The sequence below is a fragment of the Bufo gargarizans genome, chromosome 2 (genome assembly GCF_014858855.1).
Source record: "Bufo gargarizans isolate SCDJY-AF-19 chromosome 2, ASM1485885v1, whole genome shotgun sequence".
Lineage (NCBI taxonomy): Eukaryota > Metazoa > Chordata > Amphibia > Anura > Bufonidae > Bufo > Bufo gargarizans.
The window spans coordinates 343367109-343394539 of NC_058081.1; the positions used below are offsets into that span (position 1 = coordinate 343367109).

Here is a 27431-nt window from a genome sequence, read left to right on the forward strand (position 1 = left end):
TTCCCTGCCCATACCACAAAACTGAGCCTTTAGCTATGCCCCTGTGCGCGCTCATTGGCAGTACACCTCCCTATGTAAACGGGATCTTCTGCCAACATAATGTAATCCAATGCAGCTTCCACTGATTGGAGTAAAGGCTCTTTATTCGACTGCTGATCAACGTTATGATCATTATGGCCTTGCATTGGTCCATCTTCAAGGATCCAAAGTCTGCTCCTACACTGTATAAAAGTGATGAGTTCCCTTTAAGAATCAGTAGTTTCACATAGTACAAAGTAAAAATACAACCCCCCCCAAAAAAAAAAAAAATCCCAAAATCAGAACACCGTTCTTGCTATTCAAAAACATTTGGTCAGTCTGTACTAAAGAGCTTAATATGTTCTAATCAATGCAATTTCCAATCTAGTTCTGGTGCAAATTGAAATCTGAAAATAATAGTAATGACTGGGGAAGTGCCCACAGGAAAAGGTATTGATCATGTATTGCAATAATTCAGAAGAAAGATGCATATCAGAAACATGGCAAACACTTCTGAATACGTCACATCCACATTCCGTTTATGCAGTCTGAGGAACCCTAACCACAGGAGTGGGCACATTCCCACCTGCCGATAGTGCAAAAGACCATTTGATCAAAGCAGAACACATGAGGATACTTAGTCGCTGAAGGTCGAAGGGTGATACTTCTGGACATCTTTCATTAATTTCTTCTTTTTCTTTTCAGGAATAGAACTCAAGTCCACCAGCTTTATTAACCGCTGTATTTCACTTCTTGTGCAATTATACCTCTGTGCTTCATATTCTTTGATGGTTAACCGTTGGCAAAATGTAAAGCCTGTCACATGAAAACATGGAGACAGACATTTTAAGGATATCCATACAGTTAAACTATATTTAAAGTATACCTATTGTTCCGAAAAAAAATAAAACCACAATCACTCCATAAGCACCTGTACCTGTATATTAGATAACACCTCATAAAAGTGAAAAAGTCAAGCTTTAAAAGGGGTTCTGCACTTTGTTTAAACTGATGATCTATTCTCTGGATAGATCATCAGCATCTGATCGGCAGGGGTCTGACACCCGGGACCCTTGCCGACCAGCTGTTTGAGAAGGCAGCAGCACTACAGAAGCACCGCGGCCTTCTCACTGTTTACTGCCGGCCCACTGACGTCACGACTAGTATCACTTGCCTGGGTGCGGCTAAGCTCTCTTCACTTGAATGACGTCTAGCCGCGCCCAGGCCAGTGATACTAGTCGTAACGTCACTGGGCCTGCAGTAAACAGCGAGAAGGCCACGGCGCTACTGCCAGCGCCGCTGCCTTCTCAAACAGCTGATCAGCGGGGGTCCCGGGTGTCAGACCTGCATCGATCAGAGGCTGATGATCAGCCAGAGGATAGTTCATCAGTTTAAAAGAACTGTAGAACCCCTTTTAAACAGTCAGTTGGTTATTAAACCCGCAGATATGGTGGGGGGTGTTCTCCTAGATCGACATGCACTACCTATAGTGTTTTGAAGTTTGACCCCACAGTACAGTTTAAGAAGTTGGAATGTTTATTGAGAGAAGGCTTAAAACTTTATATATTGAACCAAAAGAGTAGGAATATCTTAATGTAAAGTTTCTGATCATACCAGTTATATATATATATTATTTGCCATTGTTGTTTCGGGGATCTTCTCATTGACCAGTTGGCTAACAGAAAACATACTTTTTATTTATTTTTTTAACAAAAATATGTAAAAATAGGCACCATCTTATTTGAAGGACATTGGGGGGACAAGACTGAGGTGCTTAGGAGATTTTCTGAGGTCACTAATATGTTTTTAGATACATGGGATGTAGCCTTGCTATACACAATTACAGGTGAAACTCGAAAAATTTGAATATTGTGCAAAAGTTCGTTTATTTCAGTAATGCAGCTTAAAATTAGAGTTTTGTGAAAAGCTTCAATATTCTAGGCTCAAAGTGTCACACACTAGTCAGCTAATAATCCATACCCCCTGAGCAAAGGGGACCTGAGATTGTGACTTTGGGGTTTCATAAGCTATAAGCCATAATCATCCAAATTATACCAAATAAAGGCTTGAAATATCTCGCTGTGCATGTAATGAGTCTCTCTCATATGTTAGTTTCACCTTTTAAGTTGCATTACTGAAATACATGAACTTTGCACGATATTCTCATTTTTCGAGTTTCACCTGTAGATTGTTATATGTCACAAGATTCCTCTGTTAGTGAGGTACAGTGAAAGTTCATTCTGAAATGTATTGATTTTTGTCACTTACACAACTATGTATTTTATTTACAGTTAGTTGAGGGCGATGAGGGCAAAATTCACCCCCAGTTTTGCTAATATTTTTATGTCCTACTGGGAAAGGGAATTTATAGCTCTAACAGAAGGGAAGCCAGCCTCTGCATCTTACAGTAAGCCACATTCAGCATTTAACAGATCACTAAAGGTGAATTCTCCTTTGCAACGCTCAGATTGTTGCTACGGGGCAGTTTTTATATTTTATTACATATTTCCTAATAAAATATATTAAAAAAATTAAATGGGTGGTGCAGGATAACTCATCAATATCAGACCGGAGCAACTCCTGGCTCCCCACCGATCAGTTGTTTGAAGGAGTCGCGGTATTTGTGCAAACGCTGCTTCCTCTTCAAAATTGAGCTGCACGCCATCTGCCTTGTAGCAGTGAGGCAGTGAAATTACTACTGCTCATCCCAAGCACGTGAATGGGACAAGCAGATGTAGTTACTTTGCACCTATGCTACAAGGGAGATGGCGTGCAGAGACAGCGCTCGCACGAACGACGTGAGCCCTTCCAAACACAAGCTAACAGCTTATGGGGACAACCTTTACTGCGGTCATTGCTGATCTCTAAGGAATCAGACAAAACCCAGATGCCATAACTGTAGCTGAGGAGTAAGAATACAGCACTAATATAGTGGATTTCATAAAGCTTCTCCACATAAGAAGGGACCACTGTACTCTTTCAAACACTTTTTCTTTGCTACTGTCAAAGCCTGGAGCAAAGAAAATGTTCGGGTGTGCTTCACTGTCTCAGATCAGATTAATAAAGTGCCACAAACCCAACTTCATCAGTGTCAATTATTTCAGGGACAAAGTAAAAAAAAAAAAAAAGATTACAAATGATTTTAGAATACACTTTTATAGCGGTATTCAGTAACTATATGACAGAAGTTATCTGGTATGGTGGTGTTCTTCCTTGGCCTAGGAATTGTGACAATAGTAGCTGCTAATATATCCTCGGGGAAAAGAAATGCCCACCACTGCCCTATTCAAAACACCTGTAAGAGAATATCTAAAGGCCTCATGCATACGCCTGTATCCGTATTTTGTCCCGCAAAATACAGACACTTTCCGCATTTTCTCTCTGTTCCATTAATAGAAATGGCTATGCTGATCCGCAGTGCAGACAAGAATAGAGAATATTCTATAATTTTCGGAAGGTACATACAGATGCGGATACAGCACATGGATAACATATTTTGGACTTTTTTTGGCTTCATTCACATCTCTGTCAATCAGATCCGGCTGCCTGCTCCAGCACAAATGCCAGAAGTTGGCTGGACCAAAAACGGCTGCATGCAGTCGCATTTGTCCATCTGAAACCCGCCAAAAAGTGGCCAGATCACTGCCAGATCCCATAATAGTCAGTAGAAATCCAGCGGGGATCTGTTGAATTGAGCAATACCAGATCCAGTAAACCCCACCAGGTTGTTCTCTGCTAGAGCAGCCTGCTGGACACATTCACTGGAGATGTGAAGGTAGCCTAATAGTAGGTAAAGAAAGGAAGGAAGGTCTCCAGGAATTATATTTCCTTTTAAGTATCCTGTATCTCTTCTCTTATTTATAACTAAATAAGAAGGCCCCACATATAGGCCTTGTAGGTACACCCAAGAGAGTAAAACCAAGTGGACATCGAAATTTCACAAACCAGAATGGAGTTTTTCCTGGTGGTCAGAGTTTATACAAAGAGATGAACATCTTCAACAGTGATGGTCAGTTCGCAGTGTTCGCCAGCGAACACATGCGGGCTGCCATCTTGACTCGCCCGTCCGGCGATGCACAGGTAAGCCCTTACCTGTGCCGCGAGCCGGTCTGAAATCAAATGCGGTCACCGGGAGCAGGCAGTTCCGAGAACAGCCCAATGAAGGTCCCTGGGCGGCTGTTCTCGGAACTGCCTGCTCCCGGTGACCGCATTTGATTTCAGACCAGCTCCCGTCACAGGCAAGGGCTTACCTGTGCATCGCCGGACGGGCGAGTCAAGATGGTAGCCCACATGTGTTCGCTGGCGAACACTGCGAACTTACCATCACTGATCTTCAATCCCCCCGGAGAGACAACAGTAAGCCATTCCTCAGAAATCTGCTTTGGCAAAGACGCATGAAGAGGAAGGTCATGACAAATCCAATAGATTTGCACTTCTTAAAGTATAACTTTAATCTTTTTTTTTTTTGGGAGTATTGGATTGTGGTGATTAATATCTCCTTGGTGGCCCTATTTCAACTTTTCACTGTGTATTCAATTACCCCTTAATTCCACAGTTTTGTTCCCTGTACTGCCTACTTTTACCTGTGCTTAAAATCAGGTTGCTAGGCGGATCAGTCTATGTGTTGAAGGACGGAGGACGCAGAAGCAGGCAGCGCGCAAGGTCAGATTACTGACAGCCAGGGACTGTAAGTAAATGATTAAAGCCAGGCCCTCCCCAGCAGCTGATGACAGTGCCTGGGCTGTGTGCACTTCTCCCTGTCCCTGCGCTTGGCAGACGCTCCCTCACTCATCAGAGCAGGAGAATGCAGAGTTGAAGCAGCGCAGACCAGGGAAGGGAGATCTGCCGTCTGCTCAGTGTATAAATGAAAGCAACATGTGGTAAGAGGACCCCTTTGTGCTGCAGGAGATTAACCCTTTAGGGGGAGGGCTCTGGTTACTGACACTTTTGGGGGGCTATTGTTACTGGCTAGTGAGGGCAGGCGGGATTAGCCTCAGGGTGAGGGCAGTGGCGGCCATCTTAACTGAATAGTGAAATTGCAGTTTTATGCAGACTGGTTGCTAAGGGCTGAATCTTATTAAATATGGGGTAAGTCAGTCTAATAGTAACTGATTCTGGAATATCATGTTATTAGTAACTACATATATGAAAATTGAAATTAGGGTCTAAGTGTGACAGTTATCCTTTAAGAAAAATTATGCCTTCTTCCACCGTATGAATCATAGTAGCACCATTCCTGGTCACCAGCAATTCCATGGGGAACACCCACTTCTGTATAACCCTATGATTCCTAAGGAACTGAATAAATGGAACAAACTGGCATCTGGTCTGCAACAATAGAACCCAGTCTTCAGGCCTCAAACATAATCTTCTCTTTAACTAAATAAAATTAACCACGCACCAGAACATTAATTAGGACTTTATCAGGAGTTGCTTTTGGCTTGGATACGTTTATGTTATTATGCCTAGAGTGATCTTCAGCATCAGCGGCCTTAAATTTTAGCAATTTCACCTCGTCTTCCAGTAAATTGTTAGCATCCACCAAGTCATTATGTGCCACCGAAAATTCGGACACTTTACATTTAATATGATCAATTCCGGCACCAAAACCATCAATGTTAGACATTAGTTTGCAGCTTTTAAGCTATTGAAGAAGCATACATTCTAATATTATGCTGTACGGGTAATTGGCATGTGTTTTATGGTATCTTCAGTAATAGGGGCAGCGGGGGATGGTAAGTCAACCCAGCTCCATTTATTTATTTTACGCTTAAGGGTTCTTATCACACACATCCCTAAGGGGAGGTTCAGCTAGAGGCAAAATATTATCACCTGGGTCATCTGATGCAGACTTTGTGCCACTGAAAAAAGTAGTGCGCTTCCTACATCCTGCAGAACTTTTGTTTTGATCATCCCATAATGTTGGCATACTCAGCTATTTTCGGAAGTCCCATTGAAATGGATGGGAAGCACGCGTGGCCACTACTCAATTCACTTCTATGGGGCTTACAGAAATAGCCAAGCCAGCAGTATAAAAATGAATGGAGGGCAGTTGTGCCCTCCAGCACTTTGCAGGCTCCATTCTAAGTATAGGTGTGTGTCCCAGAGGTGAGACCTGCACCTATCAGATGTTGGGGGCATATCCTAGCGATATGTCCAAGATAGGAATACTTTAACTTCATCCCTTAAATGTTTTGCAAGTAGCAAATGCTTAAATACCTGAAAAGTCATCTGGGTCTCCTCCACTCTGCAAGCTCCTTAACTTTGTACTAACAAGATCAAGTAGCTCCATGGGTGTCTGCAAAATAACAAAACACACAATTTCATTGTCATAAAAAATCTGCTTATAAGAATTAGCCCATGATTAACGTAAAAAATGAAAATCAGACATCATATAGTAAATGACAATCTCTTTCTAACAAAGCTATGATCAGCCCTGTACCTCACATGGATCCAGAGATCTCATTCATTGCTCTGCTAGATTTATATCAAGCTGACAGCTCAAGGGGCGTGCCTCCGCTCTCCCTATCATAGCTCAGGAGGCAGCTGAAGGATGAAACTGAGCATGTGCGGCCATCTCAGTGACCATGTCAAAGAAATAAGAGAAAAAAAAAAAACAGCAAGTTGTGCTATACAGATACATTTTATTGACACACATGGAGTACTGTGTACAGTTCTGGGCTCCTGTGAACAAGGCAGACATAGCAGAGCTGAAAATAGTACAGAGGAGGGCAACTAAAGTAATAACTGGAATGGGGCAACTACAGTATCCTGAAAGATTATCAACATTAGGGTTATTTAGTTTAGAAAAAAAGACAACTGAGGGGAGATCTAATAACTATGTATAAATATATCAGGGGTCAGTACAGAGATCTCTCCCATCATCTATTATACCCAGGACTGTGACGAGGGGATATCCTCTGCGTCTGGAGGAAAGATTTGTACACAAACATAGAAGAGGATTCTTTACTGTAAGAGCAGTGAGACTATGGAACTCTCTGCCTGAGAAGGTGGGATGGCGAGTTCACAAAAAGAGTTCAAGAGGGGCCTGGATGTATTTCTGGAGTGTAATAATAATTGGATTTTTGTACTTACCGTAAAATCCTTTTCTCGTTCAATTCATTTTGGGACACAGCACCATGGGTATACGCCCAGCTACCACTAGGAGGCGACACTAGATATTAAAAAGGTTGGCTCTGCCCAGACGGGCTGTACCCTCTCCACTAGGCTAATCAGTTTCTACCAATAGCAGTAGGAGAGAGAAACAAAAGCAAATAACCAACATGTCCTGGACCGGTGAAGGAAAGAAGAACAGCAGCCTGGTGACAGAAAGAGAAATTGAACGAGAAAGGGATTTTACATAGTAAGTACAAAAATCTAATTTTCTCCTTAATGTCATTGGGGGACACAGCACCATGGGATGTCCCAAAGCAGTCCCCAAGGGTGGGAAGGAAATCTCATGCAAAAAGTTGGGCGCACAGGTGCAGAAGGACCAGGAGAGGCCATAGCATGAAATGGTAGATAGAAAAACTAAGGAAGTGAGCCGAGAGGCTCCAGGACCAGGAAAATTATGGGAGACCGCCAGGATCCCAAGGACAAGTGCCTGGGGAAAAAAAGGCCATATGCAAGAAAGGAACAAAGGGAAACAACCAGCTCCACCCAAGGTGGGAAAAATAAGAAGCTAGAGTATAGGAAGCATGGCAAGATTTTCTGCGCAAGAACCAAGAGTTGAACAAGTGCGCACTAGAGAGCCCGAGGAAGGATCTGAAAAAACCAGGGCTCCCCCTGAAGAAACAGGAGAGCAGCACAACCTCTCTGCATATAGAAGGATGCTCCAGGAGGAGGATCTATAAGAGGACAGACCCAACAAGAAAAATTAGACTATAAGGGAACCTGGCAAGAGAGAAAATGCCTAGGAAAAAGGACAGGAGCAGTCCTCAACCAAGGAACAAACTTCCTGGAGACAAGCTAAAGGAAGACCCTGTGGACCACCTCTCGGCAAAAGGAAGGCGATTCCATAAGGCCTGGAAGCAAAGGAACCCGACCAGTAAGAGGACCCGGCAAGAAAAAAAAAATCTAAATTGTCTCAGACCAAAAACATGACCTGTCCGTGGCAAACACCATGTGAAGGCCAGGGTAGAGAGGAAACAAGGAAGCACTGGAGGCTGAACGGTTTAGAGCAGGCATGTCCAATATGCGGCCCTCCAGCTGTTGCAAAACTACAACTCCCAGCATGCCCTAATAGCTGTAAGCTATCCAGGCATGCTGGGAGTTGTAGTTTTGCAACAGCTGGAGGGCCGCAGTTTGGACATGCCTGGTTTAGAGAAAGACTAGCAACGACTCACCATGGGAAGGGAGTAAGCCTCCTTCCACTGCAAGGCAGGTGGGAAAAGAGAAACACCCTATGCCAGAAAAAAAACAGCCAACCCCTGGGGGAGAAGAGGGTCCTAGGTAATGGCCAGGAGAAGGGAACCAACCATCCCATGTGTAGTGACTAGCATACTGTATAACACTGTATTTCCTTTTTTCATTGTCGCATTCAAAGAGCTATAACTTTTTTGTTTTTCCGTCTATATAGCTGTATGAGGGCTTGTAGTTTTTAATGGCGCCATTTTGGGGTACACAACTTTCTGATTAACTTTTATTAACTCTTTCTGGGAGGGAGATGGGAAAAGGGTTAATTACTCTTACCGGTAATTGGATTTTCCAATAGCCTCCCCAACGGACAGGAGGGTGCTCCTCGCCCCCAGGACAGGAAACATGGAATCAAATTTTAAAAGGGCCTCCTCCCCTTACCTAATCAGTAAATAACAAAGTACATGGTAGTAATGCAAGAACAAAATTATATTAATCCAACTGGAATACAAGATTGAACATGACATTAGAAATTAAAGGAAAAAAACATAATTAAGGGAGGGAAAACCCCCAGTGGGGAGGCTATTGGAAAATCCAATTACCGGTAAGAGTAATTAACCCTTTTCCCCAGCGCCTCCCCAACAGCACTGACAAAAGGAATAACGGAGGCGTTTAACTTACGGTGGGATCACGGCAGAAAGAATTCTGCGGCCAAAAGATAATTCCAGATTATGCATGACATTTAATTTATAATAGTTGAAAAGGTCATTGGAGTCACCTACACAGCTGCTACAGATTTGTTTAGAGATGGCCGCATTTTTTGCCCAAGAGGTCGATACAGCCAGTGTTTAATGGGCCTTGAGCCCCTTCGGAGGATCTAGGTTCTTCTGAGTATAACAAAGAGAAATTGTCTGCTTTATCAATCTTGCAATGGTGGCTTTACTGGCTGCCTGACCTTTGTTAGGCCCCTGAAACTGAAGGAGGAGGTGGTCCGATTTTCTATCCTCTCCCCAGATCTTTAAGTAGGCAAGCACACAACGTCTCACATCCAGGTTATGAAAGCGCTTTTCTAGATCTGTCGAAGGTGATGGCAGAACGATGGTAAGACAATCTCCTGATTACAGTGAAAGCTGGATACCACCTTCGGGGGAAAGGATGGACAATGCCTTAAAATTACCCTGTCGTCTAGGATCCTGAGATAAGGAAGACAGCAAGAGAAGGCCTGTATTTCACCCACTCTTCTTGCCATTGTTATGGCCAGAAGGAAGGTGGTCTTTAAGGTCACTAGTTGAAGAGAAATGTCTTCAATAGGCTCAAAACGGGGAGTCCAGTACTGTAAGGTCTAAGTTCAAGTCCCAAGGTAGGATGGTAGAGTGTAATCTGGGGGAATCCTTCCACGTTCTGAGAAAGATCTTGGAGGTTATGATCTTTCTACTCTTTAGCAAGGTGGAGATTACAGGGTCAGAGACCTTTCTTCTTCAGATTTTTTTTGGGTTCAATCTCCATGCCGTCAAATTTAACCGAGAGACCCCCGGATGGTGTACTGGCCCCTTGTTGAAGAGGGGCTGGAAACACTGGAAGAGTCAAAAGGTATTCCTTGCGATAGTCTGAGTAAGAGGGGAAACCAGGTCCTGGGCCAACAGGGAGCAATCATGATGACCTGTGCGCCTTCTTCATCAGGGTTTTCGGAATGAGGCTGAATGGGGTGGAATGCATATAACAGACCCTTTGGCCAAGGGCAAGATAGTGGACACTATCTCTGGACCGTCCAGGGGGGACAGGGAACAAAACCTCTTTACTCTTCTGTTATCCGATCTCCGAATAAATCCAGAACAGGAACACCCCACTTCTTGGTAATCTGAAGAAAAATGTTGATATGTAGAGTTCATTCTCCCTCTTTCAGAGTTTGACGGCTGAGGAAGTCGGCCATCATATTGCTGCTTCCTTTTAGATGCACAGCCGTTAGGAAGGATAGGTGTTTCTCTGCAAAAAAAAATAAAAAATCTCTCGATGTTGCTGCCAGAGATCTGCTTCGGGTACCTCCTTGTCTGTTTAAGTAAGCAACTGTGGTCGTATTGTCTGACAGAACTTTGATATGATCGAGAGGTTTATGAGCGTAGGGCTAGAAAAACTTTGTAAACGGCTCTGAGCTCTCTTAGGTTTGATGACGCACTTAACATGGAATCGTCCCAGACTCCCTGAACCATAAGGTCCCCTGTATGGCCTCCCCAGCTGGCATCTGTAGCCACCACTAGAAGATTCTCTTGACGCTAGAAGACACCTCTCTGCAGATTTATTTTTATTTTCCACCAAGCCAGGGAGCGTTTTACATATGCTGGAATGGAAATCTTCTTGTCCAGCGAGTTTCTGTTGCCATCTGAAGATGCCAGAAGAAAGGCCTGCAGAATTCTGGCGTGGCTTTGTGCCCATCTGACAGCAGGGATTGAAGATGTCAGAATTCCCAGGATTGTCATGACGTTTCTGATAGTAGAAGATCTTAGACTGCAAAACTGATTTACCTTCAGTTGAAGGGACAACTGCTTCTCTTCTGGGAGGAAGGACACTAGTAAACGAGAGTCGAGAAGAACACCTAAAAAGACTCTTTGCTGAGCCGGAACGAGGTTGGATTTTCTGATATTTATGATCCATCCCAGGTCTGTGAAGGTCTTTTGAACAAGGTTTAGATGTACTAGAGGCCGATTTTCTGATTCTGCTGCTATTACAAATTCATCTAAGTACGGGACAATAAGAATGCCCTGAAGATGGAGATGACTGGTTATCTCTGCCACTACCTTCGTGAAAATTCTGGGAGCCAATGACAGGCCAAATAATTTTTTATTTTTTTTTAACGTTTTACTTTTTTTTTTTTTTTTTTTGCAATAAACCCCCCCCCCCTTTTTTTTTTTTTAAAGGAAAAAAAAAATGTTTGTTTATGCATTGCCGCTTCCCAAGACCCATAACTTTTTTCTTTTTATGGAGTTGTGTAAGGGCTTGATTTTGCAGAACGACTTGTATTTTTCATTGGTATCATTTTGGAGTAAATTATGCTTTTTGATCGCTTGTTAACTTTTTTTGGGTGGCAACTAAGAATAAATGAGCAATTCTGTAAGACGCAGCCTGCTGGAAATTACTCGAGGCTGGTCTGGGGCCTACATGAGACCCAAGCCAGCGTTCACACACACACACACACACATCGGCACACCACAATCGTATTTGCGGGGTGCCGATGGGAGACAGAGGGAGTTCGCTCCCACTGTCAGCTCTTTACATGCGGTGGATTGGTAGTTCGGCTGGCTTTACCGAACTCTCTGCATAAGCGCTGTCAGTCACAACGAAGGGGGCGTGGTTATCTTGAAGCAAGGAGGCCGCTGCCCCCTTGACTTCAAGCATGACCACAGAAGCGCGCTGGCAGGGAATAAAAGAACATTTTCTGAGCTTTAGTCGCATTGGCCTTCAGGAAGAAAATTATCGTCGGAAACACGCTGCTGGCTACTGTCAGGTACTGCTGGCGCTTGGGATGGTTTTTGGAGGTGACAGTTTCCCTTTAAGAGACACCTTAGTGAGGGGCAGCCATGAGGAAAGTAAAAAAAAGATTTGCTTTCATCTACAATTACTAAAAGAAATTATAGCTGCGGAAATTGTTCTGCCCTTTTAAGGCTACTTTCACATTAGCGTTTTCAATTCAGCTATTGAGATCTGACATAGGCTCTCAATAGCGAAAGAAAATACTTCAGTTTTGTCCCCATTCATTGTCAATGGGGACAAAACTGAACTGAATTAAACAGATTGCACCAAAATGCATTCTGTTCCGTTTGGTTGCTCTCCCATGGAGGACAGAAAAACACTGCAAGTGCAGAGCAAAACAGAACCTGTCCTGACACACAATGTAAGTCAATGGGGACGGATCAGTTTTCTCTGACACAATAGAAAATGGATCCGTCCCCCATTGACTTTGAATGGTGTTCATGACGGATCCTTCATGGCTATAGAAGACATAATCCAACCAGACCCGTTCATAACAGATGCATACGGTTATATTATGGTAACGGAAGCTTTTTTTTTCAGATCCATGACGGATCCGCAAAAAACGCTAATGTGAAAGTAGCCTTATTTATGTACAAACAACTTAAACATTGGAGGTGTACGGCATAAGTTGTGACCGTTTAGTAATTGTGGCCCCAGTTTGTTGTATACATAATAAACTGCCCACGTGGTTGCTTTTACAATTAGGTGTTTAAGCGCATAAGGGAGCATTTGAATTTACACAGGACACGGAAAGGTTCACCCCTCCTGATTGAGCACATGGGAGTAACCCTGCAGTATTACGGTTTGCAGGGATAGAGAGTGTTCAGACTTGGCGTCGAGGAGGTGATTGCCATAAGTTGCTGATTCAAAGAGAAGCCGAATCTGGTTGGATTATTTATTCCAATGCTCTAGGGAGCATGGGGGTTAAATGCCAAAAACGATCTAAGTGTTTTTCTATAGCGATACATTTTCACACTTGTGTTGCTTTAATTAATGATTGACATCAGAGAGGAGGGTGTAGTTTAAGAATCCTGAGTTTATTGGCCTGTAGAAGCGTGTAGTTGAGAAACTGTTATTGATTGTACCCCATCTCTTACATCGCCATGTGTCTGATTTTAATAGATCAATAAAGAAGTGGAAGTTTTTACAGTGGTGAGTGCTGCAGTCGATTCCTCCATCCTTGGAGACACAGACTATATGCCTTTATGCTGAGCACTAGAGATGAGCGAAGCTAGCTTCGGATGCTGCATCCAAAGCCGCTTCGCTAAAAAATGTGTTATAATACTGTATGGAGATTCGTCTCCATACAGTATTACAATGTATGGGCTCCAATGAGCCAAAGCAAGTTATTCACAAAGTCGCACGAGACTTCGTTGAATAACTTCGGTAATTGATTATTACAGTGAAAAACCACTTTAAACTTTTCACTGTAAAAAAAGAATCTATTACCAAAGTTATTCAACAAAGACAACTTTGTGAATAACTGACTTTGGCTCATCGGAGCCCATACATTCTAATACCGTATGGAGACGAATCTCCATACAGTATTATAACCAATTTTTTATTGAAGCGACTTGGGATGTGGCATCTGAAGTTGCTTCACTCATCTCTACAGAGCACCACCAAATTGTTTGTATACAGCCCCACTTATCCAGGAGTACAACACGATTTAATCCCAACCAGGTAGTACCACCATTTTTTTTTACTAAATCTATGGTTACAGTTGCAAGAAAAAGTATGTGAACCCTTTGGAATGATATGGATTTTTGCACAAATTGGTCATAAAATGTGATCTGATCATCATCTAAGTCACAACAATAGACAATCACAGTCTGCTTAAACTAATAACACACAAAGAATTAAATGTTACCATGTTTTATTGCACACACCATGTAAACATTCCCAGTGCAGGTAGAAAAAGTATGTGAACCCTTGGATTTAATAACTGGTTGAACCGATTTAATAACAGCAATAACTTCAACCAAACGTTTCCTGTAGTTGCAGATCAGACGTGCACAACGGTCAGGAGTAATTCTTGACCATTCCTCTTTACAGAACTGTTTCAGTTCAGCAATATTCTTGGACTGTCTGGTGCGAATCGCTTTCTTGAGGTCATGCCACAGCATCTCAATCAGGTTAAGGTCAGAACTCTGACTTGGCCACTCCAGAAAGCGTATTTTCTTCTGTTTAAGCCATTCTGTTGTTGATTTACTTCTATGCTTTGGGTCGTTGTCCTGTTGCAACACCCATCTTCTGTTGAGCTTCAGCTGCTGGACAGATGGCCTTAAGTTCTCCTGCAAAATGTCTTGATAAACTTGGGAATTCATTTTTCCTTCGATGATAGCAATCCGTCCAGGCCCTGACGCAGCAAAGCAGCCCCAAACCATGATGCCCCCACCACCATACTTCACAGTTGGGATGAGGTTTTGATGTTGATGTGCTGTGCCTCTTTTTCTCCACACATAGTGTTGTGTGTTTCTTCCAAACAACTCAACTTTGGTTTCATCTGTCCACAGAATATTTTGCCAGTACTGCTGTGGAACATCCAGGTGCTCTTGTGCAAACTGTACACGTGCAGCAATGTTTTTTTTGGACAGCAGTGGCTTCCTCTGTGGTATCCTCCCATGAAATCCATTCTTGTTTAGTGTTTTACGTATCGTAGATTCGCTAACAGGGATGTTAGCATATGCCAGAGACTTTTGTAAGTCTTTAGCTGACACTCTAGGATTCTTCTTCACCTCCTTGAGCAGTCTGCGCTGTGCTCTTGCAGTCATCTTTACAGGACGGCCACTCCTAGGGAGAGTAGCAGCAGTTCTAAACTTTCTCCACTTATAGACAATTTGTCTTACTGTAGACTGATGAACAGCAAGGCTTTTGGAGATACTTATATAACCATTTCCAGCTTTATGCAAGTCAACAATTCTTAATCGTAGGTCTTCTGAGAGCTCTTTTGTGCGAGGCATCATTCACATTAGGCAATGCTTCTTGTGAAAAGCAAACCCAAAACTTGTGTGTGTTTTTATAGGGCAGGGCAGCTGTAACCAACACCTCCAATCTCATCTCATTGATTGGACTCCAGTTGGCTGACACCTCACTATAATTAGCTCTTGGAGATGTCATTAGTCTAGGGGTTCACATACTTTTTCCACCTGCACTGTGAATGTTTACATGGTGTGTTCAATAAAAACATGGTAACATTTAATTCTTTGTGTGTTATTAGTTTAAGCAGACTGTGATTGTCTATTGTTGTACTTAGATGAATATCAGATCATATTTTATGACCAATTTGTGCAGAAATCCATATCATTCCAAAGGGTTCACATACTTTTTCTATCAACTGTTTGGTTCTATAATTAACTCAGAGGCTATGCAAAATTTTTAATTACATGCAATTACGAAAAAAGTATTCAGATTCAGGTGCTCGTTTGAAAACTGCAGAATATTTTTGTCGTGGAACAACCCCTCTAAGCCTACATTTTTAAGCAAAGTATGCTCTTTACAGACTAACCAGTCAGGAGTGATGGCTAGTATGGAGCCAGTCTGATAGGTCTCTTGCCGGCTTCTCCAGCGTCTCCTCTGTCCCCGACTTTCTTATGTCACAGTGTGGGGTGTTATTTCGGACATAACTGACATGCAATCAGGACGTACTGTTACATACATATGCTTTTGAGAGGTAAAGACTGTTGGTGCTTTAGTAGGAGAGCCCTGAAATAAAGTGTAATGCCGTGTTCACATGCGACTGTTCAGTCTGGGTGCGGTCCGAATTTAGAATGGATAGCACAAGGACTGAACATTTGAATGGGTTCACATTGGTGATTTTCTGCACAAACCATTGGTTCACACAGGCAAAAAATCTAAGCAGCTTCTATTTTTCTAGCAAAACTTATTCAATAAAATTAAAAACGTGCCACATACAGACTCCATCCATGGGGCGATCCTTTTTAAATCTCATCTGTAGCAGGAGCACGGATGGGTTTGTAAACATTTATCTAAAAGGGGCTTAACCCCTCAAGGACCCTGCCATTTTTTTACCTTACGGACCAGGCCATTTTTTGCAAATCTGACATAGTCACTTTATGTGGTAATAACTTAAAAATGCTTTTACTTATCCGAACCATTCTGAGACCGTTTTCTCGTCACATATTGTACTTCATGACAGTGGTAAATTTGAGTCAAAATATTTCATTTTTATTTAGAAAAAAAATAAAAAATGTGCAATTTCTTAAAATTTCTATTTCTCTGCTTTTAAAACAGATAGTGATACCTCCTAAAATATGTATTACTTTGCATTTCCCATATGTCTACTTCATGTTTGGATCATTTTGTAAATAACAATTTCTTTATTTGGGACATTAAAATGCTTAGAAGCAAATCTTGAAAATTTTCAGAAAATTTCCAAAACCCACTTTATCGCACATATTCATTGGGGGACACAGAGACCGTGGTATAGCTATGTCCTCTAGGAGGCATTGACACTAGATAAAGCCGTTAACTCCTCCCCTGGCAGCTATACCCCCTCCAGCCTGGAGAGAGAGCTTCAGTTTTTTTCTAATGTCAATAGGAGGCAAGACCTCCCTGCTCTGCAGGGATCTCCTGAAGATTTTTTGATTTTCTTCCTTCTTTTTCAGATGGGACAACAGTGGTCGCCTCACCTCCCTGTTCTCCCGGGGTCTAGTTGCGCCAGTGCCGGTCATCCGCACTGCTGCCTCCCCCACAGAAGACAAGGTGGACCAGGGCAGCCTCGCTCCCCTGCATCCCGCCAGCCAAGGGGTCACCTAGGTCCGCCAAAGAGAAGACCCTCCCGTCATACCAGTCTCCTGCCACTCCAGTGCCAGCTGCTGAGGAGGTGACCCTGCTGGAAAAGGTACCTTATGGGCCCACTTAGGGAGGGTGAAGTGAAGAGGAAGAAGATTAGGTGAGTACACGGGACTAGGCTAGTATGTTAACCCCCTTCCCCCCCCCATCCCCTATCCTTCCTATTTGACAAAGCAGATGGGCTTCATTGCCAGCTCTCTCCCTTATCACTCCTTGGCCAGACACAGGCTTTATGTACCAAGCCAGTTTCACTATCTCAGTTTTAACAGCCTTTTCCCTACCCCTCTGTGCCGAAGGTACACAGGCACATAGGGGGTTAATGGCCATGTCCGCCGCTGGCGCTGCTAAACACAGCAGGTGGCTGTGCACACCGCTTTATCCGAATGCATAGATGGAGTACTTACAGACTAACTCTGTTCTCCCCTTTCTCCGCTTCCCTGCGATAATCCACCCCTGGATGAGGGCGCCTAGGAGCGTGCCGCTCCATGAGGCTAGCGCCGGTACTGGGTCCGGGGCGCCGAAATTAGGCTCTGCCTTCACTCCGCCCACGCCATTTTTTTCAACATGTGTGCGCAAGCCTCTTGCAATTGAGGTGGGCATCCCAGCTTTAAATTAAAAAATAAAGTACATTTGGGTCCCCCCCCCTCAGTCCTCATCAATGCAGGACACCCCTGTCTGTGTCAGACTGGCCAGGGTCCTATCACGGTCAAAGGAGGACCCTTCAGTTTTCCATTCACCCTCTGGGGTCGGTTTGGTAATAAAGTGATGCCTGTGCAATCCAATGGTAAATCTCTCTATCTTTCCATTCACCCTCTGGGGCCGTTTGGTTGCCAAGCACTGCCTGCGCAATCCAATTGTGTACATCCGGACCTACCCAACCACCCTCCGGGGTCGTTTGGCTGATAAGCACCACCAGCGCAATCCACTTGTGTGCATCCGGACCTTCCTAATCACCCTCCGGGGTCGTTTGGTTGATTAAATGCTGCCTGCGCAATCCAATGGTGGACCTCTGGACCTTCCCAATCACCCTCCGGGGTTGTTTGGTTGATAAAGCACCGCCTGCGCAATCCGGTGAGTGAACCTCTAGATTCGAAGTTCCCATTCCACCCCTGGGTAGGTTGGATGATAACTCCCACCAGCGAGCCTGTGTCTGCCATGGGCAAGATTCTGAGAGGTGAGACTGTACACAGCAAGCCAGAGCATGATATATTTCCTCCTTGGTCTCCTCCACACCCCCACCCTTTCTCCCTAGGGTCACTCGCAGATGCACCCCCCTCCGTGGGGAGGGGGGGAGAATCAGTGTTTCGGTCTCTGCCGTGATCCGGTGCGATCTTCCAAGATGGCGTCCGAGGTAGACAACAGTACTTGTCGTATGCATTACCCCCTTCCTTAGGCAGAGTATTTGCACTACTACTGGATGCAGTACTCCCTTGGATATTACCTCCCTCTATTGGGGTCTAACCGCAACTGTTTCAGTGCCGGCAGTAGGCATTAGCCTTCTTCCGTGGGTGGTGCTATGGCATTATCCCTGGTTCAGTGTTTACTGTATGTTTTATCCCCTTACAGAGGTGGGGTATTGATACGGGACACTCCTTATGCCTTGCCCTTTCTGTAAGAGGCGTATTCTCTCTACTTGGATTCAGTTCCTGCTAGATGCATTACTGCATTGTCACCCTTCATGGTGGAGTATTACACTACCACTGAGTGCAGTGCTTGCCATAAGCATTGTCACCTTTCATTGGTGGGATAGTTGCAACATTGCCCCTTCCACAACTGATCCACTGCCGTGGGGAATGAATACACATCTTGGACTGTTGCACTTCAACTACACCACGGCTATAGATGCCTTTGCTTCTTCTACAAGTGGAGCGTAGCGAGTATCGATACACGCTGGTGCCCTGTATTCCTCCTCTAATGGTATTTCATTTAATGTTTTTATTGTATTCACCTGAGGGGTTAGGTCATGTGATATTTTTATACAGCAGGTTCTTACGGATGCGGCGATACCTAATATGTATACTTTTTTTTATTATTTACTTAAAGGGGTTGTCCAAGTTATATTTATTGATGACCTATCCTCAGGATAGGTCATCAATATCAGATCGGAAGGGGGTCCGACACCCAGCAACCCCCTCCGATCAGCTGTTTGAAGAGAAGGCGTGCACGGTGTCAGCGCTGCCTCCTCTTCATCGTTTACCTTCTAGCCGTTGCATCTGCAGTGGTGAGCAGGTGTAATTACACCCAAGCCTTCCTATTGAAATGAATGGGACGGTTAGGTGTAATTACACCTGCTCACCACTGCAGATGCAACGGCTAGAAGGTAAACAAGTGAAGAGGAGGCAGCGCTGACACCGCGCACACCTTCTCTTCAAATAGCTGATCGGAGGGGGTGCTGGGTGTCGGACCCCCTCCGATCTGATATTGATGACCTATCCTGAGGATAGGTCATCAATAAATATAACTTGGACAACCCCTTTAAGTTTTACATAATAACAGCTTTAAAAAAAAAAAAAAAAAAAAAGAATGTTTTAGTGTCTCCATAGTGTGAGAGCCATAGTTTTTTTAAAAAATTTGGGGCGATTGTCTTAGGTAGGATCTCATTTTTTTATGGGATGAGATGATGGTTTGAATGGCACTATTTTGGGGTGCATATTACTTTTTTGATGGCTTGCTATTACACTTTTTGTGATGTAAGGTGACAAAAAAAAAAAAGGCTTTTTTGACACAGTTTTTAGTTTATTGTTTTTACGGTGTTCACCTGAGTTTAGGTCATGTGGTATTTTTATAGAGCCGGTCGATACGGATGCGGCGATATCTAATATGTATACTTTTTTATTTTCTACGTTTACTTTTTTGGGAAAACTTAATTTTTTGTCCGACTCTGGGACTTCAACTTTGGGGGGTCTGATCCCCTTTACAATGCATTACAATACTTCTGTATTGTAATGCATTGGCTGTAATTATATTACCAGTGTAATACACTTACAGCTTCCTGCCTTTTAGTCACAGGTCACACAGCGCTAGGGATGTGTGTCTGAGGGGGACTAAGTGCAGCTGATGGGGTAACTGCAGCTAAGGGGGAAGGGCAGGCACAGCTCACTGGTCACACAGCTCCCCAAACATTAGGGAGCTCTAATGAAGGACTATAGATGTGTGAGGGGGACTGAAGGGGTAACTCCGCAGCTGAGGGGGAAGTTCAGGCTTATCCACAGCTCCGATCTCCTCAGCACTGGAGATGGAGAATTACAAGCAGCTCCGATGTGCTCAGCACTGGAGACAGCTCCTGCTAGTGGGGGGCTAGTGGGGGATGTCAGGCTGCAATCTCCTCAGGAATTAGGAGTGTACTGCTGAGGATTTATAGCACACACTCTCGATCTCCTCAGCACTGTCACAGTAATGACAAAACGGAGGAGATCGGAGTTGAAATAGGCGCCTTTAGCTGCGATTGGGAAGTCAATCCAGACTGACCAATCACAGCGATCATCAGACGAGGACAGCTGTGACTGTCTCTGTCATAGGTGTTGTGACCAACCGGCTGTCTGTAACAGCTATTGTCACTATCCTGACACTGTGTGTTTACTCACGGTGACAGTTTAACTGCAGAACGAGAATGCTCGTCCTAGTGCCTGAAGTACCTGCAAGTTAGGATGAGCACTCGTCCAAGGTCCTGAAGGTCTTAAAAGACACAACTCTGAACTCAAGAAAAAATAAAAAAATAAATCAGATTTACCTTGAAGAGGTCACTTGAATAATCCAATAGAAATGCAGTAAATTGTTCACTTTGTCCTCTTGATACTGTGGGGTTGTGAACAATGACTTTTGTGAATGTTTTCACCACCATCGGTTTGTTATCAAACTGGAAGAAAAACATAAGTATCATTATGGTCACAACCATTCTTTATAAACGGCTGTACATCTGCAGTGCTGGGGTCGTGGATTCAAATTCTACCAAGAGCAACAACTGATTACAGTTTGTACGTTATCCCTGCTTGCATTGGTTATCTTGGGGTATTCCAGTTTCCTCACTCCAAAAACAAACATATAGTTAACTTGGAAATTAGATATTGTGGGTTACAGTACAGTGCTGCAGAATAAGAAAGCTCTATCAAAAATAAATAAGAAATAAAGGGAGAGAAGAATAAGAAATTGGGGAGTAAGTCCCTACCAGAGGTGTCTGGCAGCATCTCATCTACCTTGAGAAAAAGGTTTGAGCTTGTAGAAATCTAACATGCCTAAACTCTCCCTTCCCTGCCGTCAGGGAAGAATCAAGACACCACATACACATTACACGGTTGGGCCTACATTTATGTAATGTTTATGGCTAGTCCATGCCATAATGGAGATCTATGCTCTCCTTCACCATGGCTATCTGTTCAGGCTCTTAGCGACGGTAGTCATGAGCAGACCAGTAACCTGGTAAGGAGATGACTTTTCTCTTACTTCTCTACATAGGCTTACTCGGTAATCATTTTCTGGAAAATGAAATATGCTGTATTAGATACACAGTGCTATGAGTGGTTCACAATGTGTCCTGTATTCTAGCAAACTATTTTCTTTATTTTTTTAGGGTGTACCTGGAAGACAACCTCTATCTTTACGGTTCTCCTAGGAGCCAAAACATAGCAAAAGGCTGAGGGTATCTACATATATCATTGACAGTAGCTATCGAGGCCACAATGTTCTCCATACCTGCTTCTGGAGACGGTAGGCATCAGTTTGAGAGGCTGCTGCCATGAAAGTGATTAAGCGACGGAACTCCTCTCTTGCTTGTGGCAAGAGCAATCTTAGAAAAAGCTGGACAGCTTCCAGAGCTTGGCTTTGCTTTTCATTTTCTGGAACAAAAACCCCCACTTCATTAGAAAATATTAAATAAAAAAATAAAAAACTGATGGCAGTTGCAATAGATAAAATGGCAGGTAATTAAAACAAAAACAAAAGATCTGTGGTTCTCACCTAGAAGTTCAACAATTCCCAAAAGAATATGAACCATCCTACAATCCAAAAATGGATCTCTTTCCTGGGAGTAATATTTAGTAATAACGTCAAAAAGCATCTTCTTGCACAAGTCCAGATTTTCACCATTTCCATGAGTCTGCGATAACTGCTGGCTCAGCATCACAATCTGTTCATCAGGAAAATACTCCAGACACTCAACTGCAGCAGCCAGCCAGCCATCCAACCTGAAAATAAAAACCACAATGCTAAATACCCTTCCTGTTCTGTAGTCAGGATAGCACCTTGAAAGAGCATCTGTCACCATGATCTATAAAACCAAGTACATTGCCCGGTAGGGTTGCTTATGGTAAATTAAATGAACCCTCTATTGCTGCAATCTGGCTGGCCTATCCCCTCGGAGCATTTCCTCCTCCTTGACACCTATTAACAGGGCCAGGCATCCTCACTGTTTGGATGCCTAGCCTTAAAATCTCACACTTGCACTGTTGAGACTTTTTCGCGGCATGCGCAGTTGATCTCTGGGGGGGCTCTTCCCACTGAGAACTGCGCTTTGCAAGTGCCAACGAGGTCAGTCTCCTCCTGGAACAAAAAACAATAGCTCTGCAGAACATATTTTCTTCCCTCAAAGGGGAAATCTGTTGATGGTTAAGAAAAAAAAATAAAAGAAAAAAAATTATGGCTCTCAGTATTTGGCAACATAGAAACAACATTTTTAAAAATGCTTTACTGTGGAAAAATAGTAAAAATTAAAAAAAGTAAATATAAACATTTTGTAATTGTGAAATAAGATTCATTATAAGACTAAAACTAACATATTATTTAGACCTCATGGTGAATGCTGTGAAAACTAAATGCAAGAACATGCGCTCCAGTTATGCCAAAATTGTAAGATCTCTCGAAATGCAGTAATGAGGAAATTAGCAGCGTCCTTAAGGGGTTGAAGGATTTTAATATTGCTGACCTATCCCCAGGACAGACCATCAATATCAGAGCTCACCGCTCAAGCCTCCATTGACCAGCTGTTTCAGAGTAGCTCTGGAGCTACACAGTGGACGGAGCTGTGCAGGTATGGCGCACACTGGTCGGACCTCATCCAATCGGATATCGATGGCCCATCCTGCGGCTAGGCCATCAATATTAAAATCCTGGAATAACCCTTCACAAATACAATTGGATATTCTAAAATACTTACTTGGGCAGGTTTAGCGTTTGTAGAATTTCTCTGTCCAGAAATGTGTTGGAAACAATGAAATCAGCAAAATGCTTCTTGTAATCTGCCTTAACTGGGGGGTCCAGGATACCCTCCAAGACAGGAATGTGAACTAGCTGGAGAAGCCGCACCATCACCTGCTGTTTCCACACATTGTCCACATCTAGAACAACAGAGACAAGGGGATTCTGTAGTGGAATATCTACATTAAAGATTATTTGTATGTGAAGAGGAAATCTACACATCACAGTGCAGGCGTATTACCTTTAGGAGAGAGGGCGCTGGACGGCTTACTAGGGTCTTGGCTTAGATGTGCATTAGGAAAGTCACAGATACAGTGAAGGAGGTGGTTTAACTTCTCATTTGCAGTGTCCAGAGCTGATGGATTACAGATTGTTACAACGTGGCCAGTCCTACAATGGTGACATTTAAAAAGCATGTGACTACAATGCATCGAACGCTCTGAGCTTTGCAGTCCACAAAATGGTGTCAGGGCCAGTCATTGGGAATGAACGTTCATGTATCTGATCAACCCGCCAAATGAGCAAAAACCTGTGTATGTCAGGAGATTGCAACTTTCATACGGCACCTAAAATGATTTGGAGCCAGCACAACGCCCCATGGGAACAAGGATCTGCTTCTGACAATATGGCTGAATAATAACAATCATTCTCCCCTATTCATTTTGCATTGGGCCATGCGATAGGCCCTTTAAACAAGAGACCCGATTGACTTGATGGTTGACATTTGTTGCCCGTTACTGGCACAGCAGATCGTATAAGGTGGCCCTAACCCTAAAAAGATAATATAGACGCTTTATTGCTGCCGAAAACAACATTTACTCCTATGCTAAAATGGAGCAGATAGAAGAGTAAATTCCTCTTGGTCTCCATAATGACCTAAGCATTACTGTTTTAGGACAACCGCTAGGACCAATATATTGCAGTTACATACGTGGATGGGTCAGAGTTACTAATTCTAATATTCAGACATTGTAAACTAAAGGTGGCCATACACAGAGGGAAGTTGGGGGATCAGCAATTGAAGGAACAAACATCTAGTGAAGGTTCATTTCACATTTTAGTCCATATTGGCTGGCCATACATGTTCAATGAAACTGCATGATGGACGAAATTCTGGGAATGTTCTTCTAAAGAATATTGTCTTGTCCACAAATAATCTTCTCTTTGACAACAGTTAATTAGTCTGACTACGGGATGGAAATTTCAAAACCGGTGCCAACTTTTCAGACGATAATGCTAAAATGATCGTTTGTTATTAAATTTCACCTGATGAACAATCATTTTGGTTAAAATCATCCATTTTGATCAACTTTAGACTAATGTGTATGGTCACCTTTAGACAGGCAGTCTAAAAGATCATAGAGACTGGTGCTGTGCGATAAACTTAGTGCATCTTTAGACCATCTAGTCTAAAGCTGGCCATGCACATTGGGGGAGATTTATCAAACTGGTGTAAAGTAGAACTGGCTTAGATCTCACCTTTCATTTTTTTACAGGTCCTTTGGAAAGTTAAAGGTGGAAGCTGATTGGTTGCTATGGGCAACTAAGCCAGTTCTACTTTACACCAGTTTGATAAATCTCCCCCATTATACTTTTGTAGGCCAAACTCACCGAGAACAGCAGTTTCAGCCGACACACTAACGTGTATGGAGGAGCTCCTGACTCTTCCCCAACCGGTGATATTGAATCATCACCAAGGATCAGGTGAAATGAATGAATATTTTCACCCAGTCCTTTTGTTCTCCTGAGAAAAAAGCCACCACCAGAAGTGTCTGGCAGCGGCTTTATCCACTCTCCTCACAGCCTACACATGTTACACCAAGCCATGTGTGTATGGAGAAGCTGGGAGGGAGAGATGGCTGTTGGCTGAACAATCGTTCGCCCAACAGCCGTAAAATATATTTGGCCAGCTTTAGCTCACCTACTGGCTTACTTTGCACCAGCATTACGTGCCATAATGGTCGTATCTCAGGCCACGCTCCTTTTCTGCTAATGGCAAATATGAAGAGAAATAAGAAACAAATGCTAACCTTGAGCGCCTCTTCTCTTTACCAAAGATCTGCTCACTTGGGGAACATTCAGGAGGACCTCGTCTAGGTTCTAAAAACCTATAGAAATGGCTATTACTATCCTCAAAGACAAGTTCAGCTTCAATCTTAAAAAGCTTTGAGCCAACAGGGTCGAAGACTTTGTGGTCCATGAGGGCCTGGCACAGCTGCACCCCTTTAGTACGTGAAATATCATAGCTGCTTAAATACATATTCTGCATCAGATGGCAAAGGACAACGTCCACAGCATCCGAGCCTGTGAAGCAGCTGGGGTATGTTCGCAGGTGTTGCCGTCTGTTCTTCACTTCTACTTGAGTTTTCAGTGTCTGGATAATACTGTTCCACAAGTGTGTTGCCCGGAAGGGCCCTTTGTAGCCTACAATATCAAGATAATAAGACAAGCAAGAATTATCAGAGCAATGCAAAATTCTATAAACCGTCATCCCAGTCAGTATGCCCAGTCTGCCAACAGCCATCAGCAGGGCATGATGGGATTTGTAGTTTTACAACAGCTGGAGAGCAACGGTTTGCCCAGCCCTGATCTAGGCAGTCAGACAGAGAAGGGGCGCCCCAATCAACGTAATCACAGTGTGCAGCCATGGAAGCCCTGGGCATAACAAAAGGCCCCCAGGCCTGCCATGACTGTATGCCTATCAAAATATACCACAGGTACAGCTTAAAAGAGTTGTCCTACAAAAAACAATATAAATAATTAAAAAAAAGAATCTACATTTTTCAAACCAGCACCTGGATCTGATGACTTTTGTAATTACATGTAATTAAAAATGTATTATAGCCACTGAGCAATTCAATAAAATGTATCTGTATAGCGCCACCTGCTGTCTGTTCTTTAACCTTATTTTTCTGTCCACCTCAGTAACATCACTAAGGTGGTCGCACATGCTTAGTTCCATCCTTCAACTGCCACCAGCTGCATCGTGTTAGAGGCCCAGAGTCACAGAACATGCCCCCTGAGCTGCCAGAATAGTAACTAAGGCAAAGAATGGTGAGATTTTTGGGCCCATGTACCTCTACAGGGCTGGTTCTAGTGTTAAACAGATTCCCAAGTATCACATTATGTCTGATTTTCATTTTTTACACTAACGACGACATAATCCCTTTAATAAACAGCCCGTAACAGTGATAGCTATAATGCATCAATCGCATTGTGACAGCCCCTAGTGAGACTGAAAAAAATAACAAGGTTTTTGCTACTTAGATATTAATGGCCGATCCTCGGGATAGGTCATCAATATCAGATTGTGCCGATTCATAACAGACACCAATGAGCTGCCGGCAACTATAGAGTGGACAGAACGGGAAGCACAAGGTGCAGCGGCTGTGCCAGGGTACTGCATTCAAATGAATAGGAGCTGCGCTGTATTACACTGGACACTACGCAGTGGACTTCAGCTTATGGTTTCCAGCACCTTAGATTTTCTTGAGCTATCCTCAGGATAGGCCGTTATAATCAGATCAGTGGGGGATCCAAAAGCTGGCACCCCCTTTGATCAACTGATTGAAGGATATACCAGGTGTCGGACCCCTGCTTAGCTCATATTGATGACCTATCCTGAGGACGTCATCAATATCTAAGTCAAGGTTTAAGAGGTTGTCTAACCCCCAAAACAAAAGGAAAAAAGGCACTGACTTACTGTCCCAGCTCCGCTTCTTCCAGTGAACCAAAAGCCTGACATCCGGTCTGTTGTCACATGCTTCTGAGGACATGTCCCCACTGAGACCGGTGATCGGTTGCAGTGTTCTACATGACCACAGACCTCATACTGCCAGTGCAAAGGGGGCAGGACTACCAGGTCTTTTTGGAAGAGGGCAGTAGCTACCTTTCTCTTTATTGTAAACACATTTTGAGTTCGGGGTTGGACAGCTACAGATGGTGCCATTGTAGCCGGGCACTGCTGCTGCTTGAGGGGCCTTGTGAGATCGCTGGCATCCAGTACCAGGACCCCATTACCCTATGACAAGCATTCAAATCCAATTTAAACTGGTTTTTGAAACGTCTTCTTTTTTTATCTAACGCATGTGGCTCCATCTATGGCGGCGCTTTGTTACCTCTCCTACGAGCTCTGAGATCTCCCACACTGCGGATCCTCCGAAACCTGGGAGTCAAATCTGCCGCCATCCCACCTGCTGAGGTCACCTGCCGCCGGCTGGCATCACATGACGCCGACCGTCCAAGCGGAGCGCTCTGTGGGGCGTGGCCGAGGGGGTGACGTCATCTAGACGTAAGCGGCTCCGCAGCAGCCATCTTTAATTCTGGCTAGAATAACGTAAGCTGGTTCTAGCCTCCGAGCTGTCACGCTTTGTACTTTTTAGTGTACTAGTGTTTATTACGAGTATCACTAATTATTACATACATAGTTTTTTTTTCTGAAAATATAAAACGCTTCAATAAGTGCAGCTATACGACTACCTAGCGGCACGTAAATCGGCAGGGAGGGGCAAAAGCGAGCGTTTTATATA

General features: G+C 43.6%; 1 protein-coding gene across 1 annotated transcript; it reads right to left on the reverse strand.

The window, feature by feature from the left end:
• Positions 1-423: 423 nt before the first annotated feature.
• Positions 424-27141, reverse strand: DEPDC4 (DEP domain containing 4). The gene is made up of 9 exons (XM_044277377.1): positions 27021-27141; positions 24933-25326; positions 23144-23292; positions 22862-23042; positions 21667-21893; positions 21403-21545; positions 20444-20569; positions 6238-6316; positions 424-834 (listed from the first exon to the last, which is right to left on the reverse strand). Exons 1-9 carry the CDS (start codon positions 27088-27090, stop codon positions 656-658), a joined length of 1548 nt encoding a protein of 515 aa, XP_044133312.1. The 5' UTR covers positions 27091-27141; the 3' UTR covers positions 424-655.
• Positions 27142-27431: the final 290 nt, after the last annotated feature.

What these genes read in the sequence shown, in the direction of transcription:
- DEPDC4 (XM_044277377.1), bottom strand. Translation starts at nt 27,090, where the DNA reads ATGGCGGCAGATTTGACTCCCAGGTTTCGGAGGATCCGCAGTGTGGGA. An exon ending in TCTCAGAGCTCGTAGGAGAG is followed by an intron (nt 25,327 to 27,020) that starts GTAACAAAGCGC and finishes TTGATATTGTAG; the next exon opens with GCTACAAAGGGCCCTTCCGG. An exon ending in GGGAATTGTTGAACTTCTAG is followed by an intron (nt 21,546 to 21,666) that starts GTGAGAACCACA and finishes TTTTTGTTCCAG; the next exon opens with AAAATGAAAAGCAAAGCCAA.